This window comes from Folsomia candida, unplaced genomic scaffold (assembly GCF_002217175.1).
Source record: "Folsomia candida strain VU population unplaced genomic scaffold, ASM221717v1 Fcan01_Sc011, whole genome shotgun sequence".
In the NCBI taxonomy this organism is placed as follows: domain Eukaryota; kingdom Metazoa; phylum Arthropoda; class Collembola; order Entomobryomorpha; family Isotomidae; genus Folsomia; species Folsomia candida.
In genome coordinates, this window is record NW_019091203.1 from 817503 (window position 1) to 833318 (window position 15816).

General features: G+C 36.5%; 1 protein-coding gene, 1 long non-coding RNA gene and 1 pseudogene across 3 annotated transcripts; 2 read left to right on the forward strand and 1 right to left on the reverse strand.

The window, feature by feature from the left end:
• The first annotated feature begins 1345 nt into the window (after positions 1 to 1345).
• LOC118437082 lies at positions 1346 to 2107 on the forward strand. The gene is made up of 3 exons (XR_004835871.1): positions 1346 to 1542; positions 1640 to 1773; positions 1853 to 2107. It is a non-coding gene; the product is annotated as an uncharacterized LOC118437082 (long non-coding RNA).
• A 1677-nt stretch (positions 2108 to 3784) lies between these two features.
• Positions 3785 to 4972, forward strand: LOC110855129 (annotated as a pseudogene).
• A 3456-nt stretch (positions 4973 to 8428) lies between these two features.
• Positions 8429 to 12429, reverse strand: LOC118437085 (SH3 domain-containing kinase-binding protein 1-like). Of its 2 annotated transcripts, XM_035855873.1 has the most exons (8): positions 12292 to 12429; positions 12024 to 12199; positions 10935 to 11123; positions 10631 to 10819; positions 10294 to 10482; positions 10008 to 10199; positions 9248 to 9508; positions 8429 to 9181 (listed from the first exon to the last, which is right to left on the reverse strand). In XM_035855873.1, the coding sequence occupies exons 2-8, from the start codon at positions 12083 to 12085 to the stop codon at positions 8851 to 8853; spliced, it is 1413 nt and encodes a 470-aa protein (XP_035711766.1). In that variant the 5' UTR covers positions 12086 to 12199; positions 12292 to 12429; the 3' UTR covers positions 8429 to 8850. The 2 variants fall into 2 exon arrangements, with proteins under 2 accessions (XP_035711766.1, XP_035711767.1); XM_035855874.1 differs by lacking the exons at positions 12024 to 12199; positions 12292 to 12429 and adding an exon at positions 11190 to 11913.
• Between the last annotated feature and the right edge of the window lie 3387 nt (positions 12430 to 15816).

Below are 15816 nucleotides of genomic sequence, written 5' to 3' on the forward strand. Positions count from 1 at the left end.
ACACCAGAAATCACGGTTTGGTTTTTGAAGGATGTGGAACCCTAAATTATTTCACCTTTTAAAAAAAGGTATGACTAGGGTAAAACTAATATAGTTTGATTTTATTTGAAACAAATATTTTTTTGTCAATGTTTTTTCGACAATCAGGAACTTACCACTTTTATTTTCTATTTCCGTTACATTACATATATTTAGATACAGGATGGTTTAAATTGTCAGATCACAATGTAAAATTTGTCAATGGGAAAAATTCGTAAATTTCCATTATTTACAGATTTGGGATTGAGATTTTTATTAATTTTAGGCCTTTTAAGATGGGATTATAGATTTGTCAGGATGTCTGTCCGTCCGTCTGTCTGTACGCATGATAACTCTCTTTAAAGAAATTCTATCGACTGGAAATTTTGTACACTTGATCTTCGGGTCAAAAGTAAAAATGAGTTCGAAGATGGGCATGATCGGTCAAGTGGTTGGCCGGTGGGGGTCTTTTCAACCCAAATGTGTTGTCATTAACTACCAAGATGGCATTAACGCTATCTTAAAAGGCCCCGCAAAATTGCTTGGAGCAGGTTTTTATCAAAATGATGACAAAATTTTTTAAATATTGAATTTCAGATGCAAAATAGTGAATATTCCTAATGCTGGTATTTTTGGATTAGGAACCATTTTCCTTTAAGATGTAGGATTAAATTTAAATTTCTGGATGCTCGTGTCGGGCAAATGAAAATTCCGAGTTTAGTAAGAACACTGAATTTTCTGACTAACCCTAATATGTCCTAATTTCCATTAGCATTGTCTTTTTATACGTGATAAGTTTATCATTGGTTAAGTTACTTAAACATACGCGCGTTTGAATGTTGAAAGTCAAACTGGGACTCGCTGCAAAGTTTATTTCCGGGTGGTGTGGCATATGAAATTTTTGTGAGTTCATACCTAACTATTAACATATTAAAACTCCCTATTATGCAAGTAGTGAGTAATTCAGGAAAATTATACAGCTTGTGAGGACGATGTGTCCAATGTACCTTGATAATGGCCCATTTATATGCGAAAACTAGATTGTTCGCTAATGTAGGATTACACTCTTAGCAAAGCGGTGTTAAAATCCACAAAAAAATCATTACCGCTCCATTGTGATACCGAACATAACGGCCACGGAAATAATATTGCCTCCAAAATTGTATCCGTGCGCTTGGAAAATTAACACCGTTGATATTGGGGCAAACGACATTTAGCAGTATTAAATTTAATACACTATGGAATAAAGTTGTAACCTTTTTATGTTAAAATTAACACCGACTTAACACTAGAGCGGAATTGAATCTTCCCCGTCAACGGTAACAATGTTTCACACACAGCGGAGACAAATTCAATTCCTCTCGGTGAGGGTTTTATTACAAAAATATAACAATCTCACGGCCCGGCAAGCTCAACTTTTTAGCTTGCCCTTAGAACCGTAAGCAGCGACATGGAGAAAAACAATTCCGAGTTTCAATAAGTTAATTGTTTCCCCAAATAATTATCAGAATTTCATAGGAACGTGTAAGTTAACTAATTTTAAACCTAAATCTTTAAGTACTTTAATATTTTCTATTCATTGATAAATATTTTTAGTAAAATAAATTTAAAATAAATTTAGAGAATAAGATCGTGCTGAAAGACAATCAAATTTATTCCGAAGTCTTTCTCATCTTTCTCAGGCAGCATAAAATCCCTGATGTCAATTTCCTGGTCAAAAGCGAAATTTTGAGGTCACGCTGGACTCTCCATATGGTAAATTATTTTCATCGTTTTTTTTTGGAGACACTAAATACAATTTTTTCGTGTTTCAATCTCATTCAACTCATTGCAGTATTACAACTTCCACTGGACAGATTTTGGATTAGTTTCAGAAATTATTTAGTAGTTAGTTTTGGAATGGGGCCGATTTATTCAAATTTTGGGATAATATCTGATTTTATACATAATTGTATTTCAGAGCTGATTAATTTTAACAACTTAATAATACACGATTTTATCGAGTTATCACATAACTGTGTAATTAATAACATGCATGTACATATGTCTTTACCTATAAATATTTATATGCAATAGATTGCATTTATACTGTGTAACAATTACTACAAATTTTATAAATTTTTACAAATTTCAAAGATTTTAAAATAAATAAATAAATTCCCGAAACTGTGACGTTCAACATTACCATGCCGGAAATAAAATTTAAATCGTCTCCTAAAGGAATCATAAGTTACACTAACGTGGTGTTAGTTTTAACTCCGCCCTGTTACAAACCAGCAACAAATGATTCCGCTGCAGTGAAGCATATTATATCCGCGCGGAGTTGGTTTAATTCCAATCCGGTTAAGTCACATAGTGACACCGCCCGGAATTGATTTGGTTACGATTTTGTTTTGAGTGTAGTTAAGCTAACGGGCATTTGGGCGTTCCGAATTAATTTTGGACACACTGCTAGTCTTCATTCCTGTAGGTGTGAAATATTTAACACCTAGGTAACCCAATGCACAGGCAAAACGCCCAAACGTGCAAATTGACAGTAAATGGACAAATGGGCAAAAAATTGAGGATATGGTTCTGAATAAATTGGATCCTTAAATATTTGCACGCATGGTTATTTGACTGACCAACGAATATTCGAGTGCAATTACATATTATCATGCTAATAACTACCAAGACGAGGTAATAATGGTTTGTCGCAAAGTTCAAATGTGCGTTTGCTCAATTAACAATGCTGATTTATGAGGCGATTGCCTGCAATTTTGTTCGGTCTAGACTTGAAACTGTCTACGTTAAGAAATAAACCCACCCATAATTTAGCGTTTTCCAGAAGACGCACCAGAATGCGAATGTTAAATATGGTTTCAACCAAATTCAGTATGTTTTGAAAGGGTATAGCGTTTCGAATTTTAACTCAATTGCAAAATTTACGAAACATGTACATAAGTATACTCAAAATTACGTTACTCTGACGTACTTTTGTGCATACACTTGGTTTGCCACACATATGTAGATATATCTTTAACATGTAATTTTTTAGTCTTGAACTGGTCTGGAAAAAACAAAATAATTAACCTATTAATTATTATTTGTCTGAAGCAGAACTGGACCCAGTGCTCCCTTCGAGTTGAATTCAACTCTAGTTCGATACCAGCCTGGAAAGTCTAAGCAGAATAATAGTCCAAATTTAAATTTGGTAACTAAAACTGATGAATAAGTACATACTTAATGCACCAAGTCTTTAGCCAAAAAATTATTCGCCCCAAAAATACAAAAATGAGTATAGTAAAGTTGTATAAAAACCCGTACTGATGCATTGCACATTACCAAATAAAGGTCCAGACTTGGAAAAGTCAGAAATCTTGAATATGTACTTCTATTGAAATCATTGCGAGACGTCAAATGTACTCGGATTTCCAACGTCAGGCGACTACTATGAAAATTTTAGGAGACTCTGGACATAAAACATTTCAATATTTGGAGTAGCAAACATATTGCTACATATAAATTTATTTTTTGAATAAAATCATCTATATCAAAAATTCATGTGTGTATGTAGTTAACAGTAAAACATTTAGTACTAAATACAACAAATGCAATTAAACCCAATTTCACCTATGTAATTCAAAGTTTCGATTTGTCCCATAAAAAAATTTGAAGTTTGTCCAAAGCTTGACTCGACTCAACTCAAGGGGATCTCTGATTTGGGAGATATATATGCACATGAGTACCTTCGTCTCCCCATTTCTGAGTCTGGACCGAGTCCAAAATGTCCGTTCATTACTTCCTAACACTCTTTCTCTTCATTTCCTCAACGAAGGGTTCATTTGATGACCAGCCCAAGAACGTCACTGCGCACAATCCAGACCTTATATTTTTTAACCGCGTCCCAAAAGTTGGGAGCACCATGATCATAATTTTGATGAAGAGACTGTCCAAAAGGAATGGGTTCCCCTTCTTCTAAGACGCTGTCCACCCTTGGATGAACCCCAGGTTGAACTGTGGTCAAGAAAAGTAGCTTGCCCGCACCCTCTGTCAGCTGCCCAAGCAACCACCCAGTGTGTACAGTAAGCACGTTGCCATGGTAAATTTTACACGTGCAGGGGGTGGCTGCGACCAGGTCGTTTACATCAACATGGTGAGGGATCCCGTGGAGCGGATAATTTCATGTATTACTACATCCGCTTGAACAGAGTGAGGTCGCATGGTGCAAAAATTAAGAAGGACAACCCACCCGACGACGCCAAGTAGTTACAGATGGTAAATACTTTAATGTTACATAGGTACTTCAAAGGAGATTAACAAACGAATCATAACTTTTTGCAGGATTTTTCGACATGTGTGCTCCAAAATTATGACGAGTGTCGATTCGAACCTGAAAATGCTTGGAGTCAAATGATGTTCTTTTGTGGAATGGATAAGCGATGCAAGTAAGAATTTTATAATCCAACGGACCCTTCTCTCATCTACACGTTTAGTTCCCCACTCTGTCCATCTGCATATTGTTTTTTAACTGGGTTTTTAACAACTAAAGAAAATCTGCCTGCTTTCGTTCTGTTTAACCCATAACTTCAAATAAAAGCATGAAATCGTCATACCACAATTTTTACTTTGCCATTAAATTTCTTTCAGCGAAAAGAATGGTGAATGGGCGTTGAACAGAGCGATGGAAAACGTGGACAAATATTATTCCGTGGTTGGCGTCTTGGAAGAACTAGATCTCAGTCTGGAAGTCTTCGAAGCCTACATTCCTCGAGTATTCGCCGGTGCGAAGGAAACTTACGTCAAAGCTGAAGAGAAGTTGGGCATAATTAATAAAAATGAGGGGAAACCCAAGATTTCCGAAGAGGTTAAAGAACTGGTTCGTAACCAGATGGGAAATGAGATCAAGTTTTATGAATTTTGCAAACAAAGGTTGCACCGACAGGCAGAGTTTACAAGGGGTCTGTCTCACTAGCTACATTTTTATAATATGTAAGAAAATTGAGCACTCTAAATTAAAATAACTAAACCTACCCAAAATGGGCGAAATAAAGGATGAAGCAATAATTGAGTAAAAATTGAGTAAAATTAACCCAATAGGCGTATAAATTTTACGGAATTTGTGTGTCCTATAAATATATGTATTTTACCTAAGCTTGGGAAGATAATAATTATTATTGCGAACCTATGTACTAAAGGATCAGGGACCTCTAAAAATTGTGTTGCCAGAGTTACGCAAATACGAAATTATGCTCTAAATTAATTTGCATCCTATGTGTCCAAAAAAAATGAACTATCTGGCTTTTATACGTATTTACACATGAAAAATAAATATATTTCTGGTCATACAAGGTACATCAACTTTTCTCGAAAGGTACCAGCGGTGCAAAAAGTACGCTACAAAGATGGAAACCATTGATCAGTAAAATTCTCGGCGTTTGTAGAGCTGAATTTTCCAACTACTACTGTACTATTTTTCAAACCTGCCCTCTCACGGAGTGGAAGGGGATTAAAGCTGTAAAAATCACACCTTTTGCAATTTTTAGATTGCAACAATATTTTTTTTAACCAATTTTCACAAAAGTTTCCTTAATTTCTTCTACATGATCATTTCTGGACTGTTTTTATAATTTAACAAAATCATGTTTTGAGTAGACATGCACCGAGTACCGAAAAAGTCGACTCGGCCGAGCACCGAGTACTTGGCTATGTTTTTGCCGAGTACTTGTTTCTGCTCGTTTGCCGAGCACCGAGCAAGGCTCGGCCACCGAGTAAATTGTCAAAAAGAGCATGAAAAAAATCATTCTTTGCATAATATTTAATTACCACTACATTTATTTTGAGAACTGGTGGACGGAATCACGTGAAGCTACTGATTTTTCTTCCTGTTCCAACATTTTGATTAAAGTTGATTAAAGGATAGAATTAACAAATTGCATGGGTGTATTTTTTAAGTAAGTTTGAGTTTAATTGCAAAAATCGCATGATGGATAATTTGAACTACGCGGTGTAAGTACCGGGTAAAGTGGTACTGGATGCATATAAAAATTTAAGAAATACTCGGCCGAGCACGCAAAAATACTCGGCCGAGTCGGAGTAGTGAGAAGACGGCCAAAACCTGCCGAGTACTCGGTCCATGTCTAGTTTTGAGGCTTACAATGTGACAATGAGGTAATTCAATTCTTGTTAGTTAGAAGCCCGCCCCTAGAAAGCTCAAGTCAGCTCAGCACTCTGTTAGGGTACCGGTGGTGTCGACGAAGGAATTCATGATAACATACGTACCTACCTACCCTACCAGCAAAAAAGTGACGATTTCTTAACGAACCGGTGCTGGCAACACAGGCGAAGGTAAAACGCCGATGTGCCCCTTTTACCACTACCGATCCTATGCCGATATTCGGTGGAGTTTTGGTACCGATATGCCATCACGTAACCAACGCCGGTGCGCTGGTACCTACTCGGCCCTCTACTCTAGCACCAAATATGCACCCATTTATCGGCATTGTAACGGTACAATACGGATAAAAATAATGTTATACTGTACAATTTTTTGTATTTTACAGCATTTATTATATTCAAGAACATAATAATATTCGATAATTTATTATTGTAAATTAATAATCTACTTGCTCAAATCTTCTTCCTCGTCGGACCTCGGACCATTATTGGTTTTGATGGATTCTCCTGGAAATGATTTAGTTATTAATTTATATTATGTGGGACTTTTAGAAAATCTACTTAATGCTTAAATTATAGATTGTTGATAGGACTTACCTAAATTTGACTCTGGTTCAATTATTTCTTCTCTGAGTAATTGAGACATAACTTTGCGTCGAGACTTCCTGACCTTCTCAATGTCACTACATAGTTTCGAATCCTTTGACTACGTTTCTGATTTTCGTGTTGGCTCGCTCGAAGGTATCTGCGTATAAAAAATAAAATATTAAACATCAAAAATTATCGGATTATGTAGGTTTATGATTTATGTGCCATAAGATTTGATCATCCACAATGGCCAAGCGTAGATTGAGGTTTTTGTTGTCCTTTCGGTTTATTAGAGGAAAAACAACCAAGCGTTTGATCCGGTGTTATCCAATTGGAAGGGGTAACTTCATAACTATTTTCCTCTATGAAATGGACAACTGAAAACAATTTTAAATCCATGTTTGCTATTTTTTTATTCACCACGTGTAATCTAACTCACCGCGACTGAGAAATGAAAACACCCGACATTGCAGTCTCACCAATACCGAATCGGTAACTGGCTGGTACCGTTGTTTTCTTTACCCAAATTTAGGTGCCGATCCAGTACCGATTGGATGGCTTAAACATCGGTACCGATATTTACCTCCACCAAACTTGTATAATTTGAACGGTGCTGGGTGTGTAACGATCAACCGGTACAGATTTTATACCGAATTTGTGCCAAAAGTACTGGTACAACAAAATTAGCACTAACTCTGTACAGGTGTGGTGCCAGTTTTACTGTACCTATAACATCGGAACAAAATCGGCATTTGCCAACAGTTTTGCCTTCATGAAATCGTCACTTGTGCTGGTAGGGTATGCATGTAACAATTACATGCACAACTGCCCAAATGGAATATCTAACCGCGCACACGTTAGAATTATGAGAATGAATTAAATATGTACATACACCAAAATCATCTCTGTGATAAAAACAAATTCTCAAATCGTATCTCATTGCATCAAATCTCTGCCACGTAACACTTCAAGCACGGCCCTTTAGCTTGGTGGTACGAGGGTAGGAATGTCACCACGCAGTCCTACGTTCGATTCCACCAGACGGGAAGCTATTGCTAATCCTACTTGGCTCGGTGTTAGTACGGGGTAGGTATCTCCTACATCATGAATGCATGTGGGTATGCTAGGCCGTGATGTCACTAATCTGCTCCACTACCCGAACAGCTGTGTTAATGGCTCTGGTGGCAGCAAAGTGATGGGAGATCCATGTAGAGCACCCAATCTCTACGTGATGAGTCCGAAACTCAAAACAGAGATATATGGTATAGAGCCTAGGACGACGTCACCTGTGGTAGAACAAGCTTCGCGTGAACAGGGAAAGACGGTAAATAGGTTCATTTTCATTTTCATTCATTTTCAGCCGATTGTATTTGTAAACTACAAATCAATCGATTAGAAAAAATGTTATTTCATTCCATTTCCATTTTTCGCAATTTCGCCTACAAATGATTTGTTTTCGGCGGGTCGACAGTTGTCCAAGGCATTGGGCTCCTTGTCACCACTTTTCTCATGAAATATAAATCCTGATTTATATTATATAGCTACTTATATAGCTATTTATATAGCTACATTTCCCATCTAACTGGATGAAATATACCATTGGGTACTTTCCCCACGAAATAGGTATATATTTTCATTTACATAACGCTTTTTTCATGATTAGCGATTTAGTTTACCTATGCGTTACACACTTTTATTAAGATTTTGTTGTTATAATTTTAAATTATTTACATAATCATCAAGGCCTTCGCAGCTATTAGAGTTAGATTGAGAAGCAAGAATTGAGAAGCAAACGCATTCAGCACATTTTAAAATCAAGCATCTCTTTCGTTAACAACGATAAATACGTATGTAAGCAAACTTTATCCACATAATTTTCTAAAAAATATTATTTTAAACCATTTAAAATCAAAATGGGAAAGATAGTTTTTAATTCCGTTAAATAGCATTTTTTGTTTCCTTTTCCCTTTCCTTGGCAACCAGTCGCTCCGCCAAAACATTTCTGACCGATCCTTCTTTATAATCAACCCTACAAATTGGGCAACTCTGCAGTTCCAGGGTGTGTGAGTGGCAAAATTATGCCCATTTTTACACTTGTATCCTTCCGGCGCAAAGGTCAAGACAAATACTGCATTCTAACAGGCTCATTATATCAGACTGATAGAAGTCTTGGTTAAAAAGGTCCATTTCAGGAGATGACTTGTTACTAAAGTTGGCCCCTAGTCCTCTAAGATAACTATCAAAGTCAGACAGTTCAGTAACGAAGTTGGACGGGAATATCCCAGTCTTTCCATTTTTCAAATTGCTTCCTCGATACCAACCATCCTCAACTTCCTCAATGAATTCAATCAAGTCTCCAACGGCTAAATCCAATTCAGTAGTTGATCCAGCTTCATACGGAAAAATCACCTCCAGATATCTATAGAGAAGATCGTTTCAGTAAATTCGGGAATATCATCACTTATCATAAGTCTCTATTTCTGACTTTTTCAACTTATCCAAGTAACAGGGATAGGATGAAATTACAGAAGTAGCCTGCACTATATTTGAAGCTTTAGCGGTTCTGGAAATTTGCTCATCAAGAATTTCTGTGACATGGCTTCTGGGAAATTTTCCAATTTGCTCATCAATCCTTCCCCAGAACCAGTTACCGTCATGGTCTAAAACGAATTGGATCATATCACCAGAAGCGAGGCAAAGTCTATCGATACTTTCTGAGTTGAATGACTCGTGGACTTTGAACAGTCTGTAAAATCAAATTTTATAATATGTAGTATACATATTTGGGTATCTGATATGTAGTACATATGCATAAAAAATTCTGAATGTCCCGCAAAGTTACAAAACTCCTCATAAGAACATTGTTAAAAATATACACCTACATACAATTGATGGGTCACACCGAGGTTAATCCTTCCATTTCAAGGTCAATATACTTGGAAAAATTCATGTATTAAATTTTTGAACTATGTTGGAAACAAAGCTCAAACTAATAACAAGTAGTAAGTCAATAACGTGTGTATTATTAATTTTGGAGGACGATCTCTGATATGTGTGACAACGCCAGAAATATGTATAATTTATTTGCCTGATAATGATATTGTATCAGTCTTTATGATGAAAGGCTTCTCTATTTTTTGGTCTCGGGACATAATGTCGGGACATAAATTCTCGTGTACATATTTGATGAGATATAAATTTCACACACCCTTATATATGTACTTGATATATATGCTGCTTGTTACCTAGGACTGATATTCCAATCAGGTGGTAATTCTCTGACGAGATTCGATGGAAATATCCCAAGGTTTTCATTACATTTCCCAAAACACCATCCATGACTGACTTCTACCATAAATTCAATAATGTCTCCGACTCTGATGGCTAACTCGTTCGATTGAACTGGAGCAGCATACATTTCAACGGCGAGCAATTTCCTATCAAGGAGAATAGCAACATGAAATATTAAGAGTTAAAGATTTTGAGAACTGACATTTCAGAATTTGCGATGTGTCTCGCGTTGTTTTTTACCTTCGTATCTTATCCCGATCAGGTGGTAGTTCTCTCACGAAGTTTAGCGGAAATATCCCAAGCTTCTCGTTAAACTTTCCAAACGACCACCCATTACGGATTTCTGAGATAAATTGAACAACATCCCCCATGTGGAACGCCAACTTATCAGACTCTGATGTATCATAATGACAGACAGCGAGGAAGTCCCTATCATTATCAGAATATGATATCCAATAAAATAGCATTTTCAAGAACAATTAAAATGTCTACACTAATTATGTGCAGGTAGAAAATTTTAAAATTTTTACTAACGGGATTTCACGATGTGATGTTTCAATTTAATGCCGATTGTTACCTGGTACTTTCCTCCCAATCAGGTGGTAGTTCTCTCACGAAATTGGATGGAAATATCCCCAGATTTTCGTTAACTTTTCCAAACCACCATCCATCACTTACTTCTACCAGAAATTGAATAATGTCTCCGACCTTTATTGCCAACTCATTCGATTCCACTGGGTCGTACTTGTCGATGACCAGCAAGCTCCTTTCAAGTTAAGCACGAAGATGAAACAGAAAAACTCAGTTATATAAAGGGCTTAGAAATATTTAGATATTTAAAAAGTAAGAACCTTCACAATAAATATTTAGCGTTTTTTTACCTAGTGCTCTTATTCCAATCATGCGGAAGTTCTTTGACCAAAACCGATGGAAAAATTCCCAGTTTCTCATTAAACATTCCAACCCACCATCCGCTATAGATTTCTGTGATGAATTGAATAATATCTCCAACTTGGAATGCCAACTTATCGGACACTAGTGGCTCGTACTTGCAGACAGCGAGCAAGTTCCTATTAAGGAAAATACACAAAAATGCTTTTACTTTTAAAGATATGGATATTATATTTTATCTTAACCTAGGGAAATGTAGTTTCCAACAGGTTTGCCACAGTCAAAAATTTCCATTACTTTGGGTACTTTTGTACGGTACTTTGTATGGCAGCATGTATGTACTGTTCTGTTCTGTTCAATCTTTTACGTCTGCGGTATATGATATGTGAGCCACATCGTTTCCAATACCAAGACAGAGATAGATACTGACATCAACAACTACAAGGAAAGGTATAGTTAGGGCTGGCATGTCAGGTTTACTAGGATAGGTACTGTAGAGGAAAGGGAGTAATTATTGAAATTGAAAATTGGGGTGGACGGTGAAACAGGATAGGATGTAAATAAGGAGATATTCAAACTATCTTAGGATTTGGCCAGACAATCCTATGCAGATTATCTGCCGGCACCGAACAGTAATTTGTATTTCCATACCAGTTCGTTCCACACTTTTTGCTGCATAATACAACTCAAGAGGAATCGAACTCTCGGCTTTTTGAGTCATGACACTGATGGTCAAGCATGCACGCTTGCACGCACGCACGCATGCACGCATGTATGTACGCATGCATGTATAAAATTGCTCCAATTCTTCTTTATAGGGAATAGAATTATAAATTCAAATTTACAATCTGTAGCTTTTCGAAAAATTATGTAAAATGTTTACCAATATTTGAACATTTTGCGACAGTTCGAGAGGATGTAGAATAAATATACAAAACTACACGCTAACGTCGTCTTTTAGAAGATTTACCTTATCTATACCTGCATAGTTGGTAGTATTCGTTTGGAAATAATAAATTTGGCTAGTAATCTTTAATAGCTTGTTTATACTTGTGTATTATAAATATGTAAATTCTTACGTGAACTTCATTGGTTTGGGAGCTGGCGAACTGGCCGCCCCACCTGTCCCACTTGCATGCATGGCAAAAAATAAACACCCCCTAAATCTTCCTTTCGCTAATAGCTTGTATCCTTTGTTATTCCGCGCTCTATGTCGTCAATAAATGTAATCTTGGCCACCGTAATAGCTGAAACTCTTTACGCATTGTAGACACAATTTATATTATCACTTCGATGTTAATGAAATGCTTAGAATGACAATTTATACATAATTGAATTGAAATATACCCGGAATTCGCTGTTTATGGATGAATGTAAATATGTTCGTTCAATGGTTGATTTTGAAAGGAATATATAGCCCAAAGTTTGAAGCGTACAAGTCAAGTTTTTATCCGTAAAATAATCACGACTGTGCCATAGTCTACGTTACATTGCAATAATATGAATGCCTCAATTCACATATGGTTGAGTACTTGACTTTGAAATTTTATCAATCGCAATAAATTCGTGGGCTGATAAGAAGAATGTATGCACGTACGTATGTACATAAATATGCACCTTAGCATGAGTCCAATCACAAGCCATGCCACAATTTCTACGTTATAACGTTTGTACGTAGTTAGAAATGGTTGAGTGATATCTCAAACATACCTAGTTATATGCATATGCCAATTTATAAAAATGTTGATAAATGTGTACAGTGTGCTCAATAAATTTGAGAATTTTTTACCATGTTCGTATTACGACACTAGTAAAAATAAAATAAAGTCGGATTCAAACTAGAAAGATAACTTTACCACTAAATTTCGAGATGTACATAGCTTGAATTTCTTATTTTCATATAGTTTGCGCATTACATATATGTTTGCAAATTTAACATTTCGTCCAAGTTAAAATTATATATAATGCAATTCTCGAAATTATTGGGCACACTATGTATGTAAATATGTATAGCGTCTTTTAATAAGACAACTAAAAAGGTATATTAACTTACATATATTATTTTATTGATTAGGGTAACCTTCTATTTCTAGTCAACACTATCTTGAATAATTATGCACGAAGCTCCATTAATAGCATATTGCAATTAAAATGGAACTCAACGGGCCATGCCCTAGAAGAGTTAAGCATAAATCATATATCCATGCATACACATCATCATCCTATTTACAAGTCATACATCCATGCCTGCATCCATGCATACGCACACCGTCTTTTAAAATTTCAACCAAATCGGATCGTTGGACTTCACACATCACACTATCGCATTCTCCAGTATATAAGCGCCATAGACAGTTTATGCTTCAACATCTCTCCAAACAAAACCAAGACACAATTAACCAAGCAAATGCCACAAATATAGAAACCCGTTATTATCTTATAGCTGAAATCTAATTTGGATACGGCCTCGACTTTTGGGTGCCTCCAATTAGCATAGTGATCAAGCAGCTTCTTGGGTTTCCATAATTTATAGAAAAATTCCCAATGCGCCCAAATTCCTGACGAGATCATCACCTTGAGACGCGCCTCCGCGTAACTTTCCCTAACCGGAATCCACATCCAACCTGTCGATGTTGTAAAAAAAGAGTCTCCATGCCCGCTCACAAAAGCGATCTTTTTATCGTTATCGTTTAAGTAACTGGTAAGTCTCGCAATATTTTCTTTTGTTTCCAACAGCGCTACTTTTCCACAACCCGACAACGTTTTTATTATCTCGTGACTGTCTTCTTTATTGTATTCCACGGGCTGAATGGAAAAATCATGTAATGCACTTTTATTATAGGCTGGCGGATTTTTAACATCGTCCAAAGCCGAAAATGTGCGGTTCCTTGAAAATCTGGAATTCTCATCATATCCAAAATGATACAGAAGACGTCTAACTAAACTTGTAGCCGTTTTCCTGTACTCCGCCAGGCGTTTATATTCTGCACCTTGTTCAGCTATTTCCTGGCATCGGTAAAGAATATCAAGATAAAAATATTTATAAAGCAAATATTCTGTTGGAGGCTGCAAATCAAAATCGTTGTTGGCGAGAAGAAAGAAGGGCATCAAAATTTGAATCCCGTCGACATCCATTACACTTTCCCAAGGCGATTGGTATTTCGTGGGGATTATCATTTCCATCGTGAACAAAGTTTTGTACCAGTTCGTTAATATCGTTCCTACCAGCAGAGTCCAGATTGCGACAATGACATAAATACCCATCAAGTAGTGCTTCTGAAGTCGAAATGAGACCTCATAAATTCTTCGAGATAACAGAACCGAATTTTCTAGCGATATTCCTACAGTGAGATACAACACGTCCGAAATAACTTTTCCACGTAATACAGTCAAAATTATGACCACTATTACGAAATTTGTCGCCAGACATGTCCAACTTGTCGCATCAAACGGACTAGTCAGCGCAGAAACTATTCCGAAGCTCGACCTAGCGTTATAACACGATACAAAACTGTAGGATTGACGTTCATAAAGGATAAATATATACCCTCTTCTTTGTGCCTGTCCTAGAAGGCTCTGAATAGGTGGCATACTATGAATCGCTGTGAGATTTGTTGACTTGAGTGCCCACATGTCTTGTAAAATCAAAAATGCGAGTAAACCATTCAGCGTAGTTAAATTTGCTATTCCACGATACCCATGAAAGGTAAGGTCAATGTCCCCAGAAAAGTAACGAGGGGTGGTTATGCTTTGTTTGAATTCAAAAGGTGAAGACCAAAAATACTTATTTAGTTTAGACACATGCTTACTTATTATACTTAATTGGTTGAAACAGTTGAACGGCAGACAGTTTATGGTGTAGAAGGCTTTAGGATTAGTGGGTTTAACTCCGACGAGGGGAGTCTTGATGTGGTGCATGTTATGATAGTACATCCGTAGCAGAGAGCTTTCTTCCATTAAATTATTGGCATCCACTATTAGAATTTCTCGTGAGCCAAGATTAACTCAGATTTGTATATGTGCTATATACTCTTGAACACCGCTTTTAATGGTTGTCACCCAAATGAAATATTGTAACTGCCAAGCCGAATCAACGAAGTAGGGTTGGAGAAGGAAGAGTGCATTATACCTGGGCAAATAATTTTGTTCTGGTAGAATAGCAAACGTTGCCCAACAATGCTGGAAAGGGTTACGTCTTCGCTGCAAAGAAAATTTGTCAAAAATCGTTTTTTCGGTCTCCAGCCTCATATATATTCGGTACTGAAGTATGACAATTGGTCCAAATGTTGGCTTAGAGGGGAAGTTCAAATCGAAATTTAGCGGAGTGTAAATCAATGTCGTACAGTTTTCAAATGGGTGAAGATATTCGGTAAATTTAACGGGGATTTCCGTCAGGAATTTTTTTGTTTCTCCCATTGCTAAATTTTTGAAGATAAACTGTAACAAAATCGGGAGAAGGAGGCGACTACTTTGTAAAAATACCATTTTGTTTCTAAGTGCTTGAAATTTATAACATTTTTCTCTAGTTTTGGTAAGTTTGCTAAGGTTTTATTAATTTCATAATATTACCTATAATATGACGTCCTATGGTTTTACTCCTTACAAATTAAGGTACCTGCCTATATTGAAATGGCGAAATATGGAGCAGCAACTTCTATTGATACCCGAACAATAATTTTGACAAATTGATGTTTCATAGAAAATATTTTGAAATGGAAAATTCTGTAATCGTTACAAGCTGGATGAGATACTTATCAAGTTTATAGATACATAAGCCTGCTGATACCAGCTCGTTTTGGTGGTCTTACTCGTGGAATTTTTTGAATAGTTTCGCAATCAATTGCTGCGGAATTATTTAGAAATATGGATCAA

Coding starts and splice junctions, on each gene's coding strand:
- LOC118437085 (XM_035855873.1), bottom strand. CDS start 12,085: ATGCATGCAAGTGGGACAGGTGGGGCGGCCAGTTCGCCAGCTCCCAAA. Junction 11,124..12,023: donor CCCAAACCAATGAAGTTCAC/GTAAGAATTTAC, acceptor TTTCCTTAATAG/GAACTTGCTCGCTGTCTGCA. Junction 10,483..10,630: donor GATTGGGAGGAAAGTACCAG/GTAACAATCGGC, acceptor TGATAATGATAG/GGACTTCCTCGCTGTCTGTC.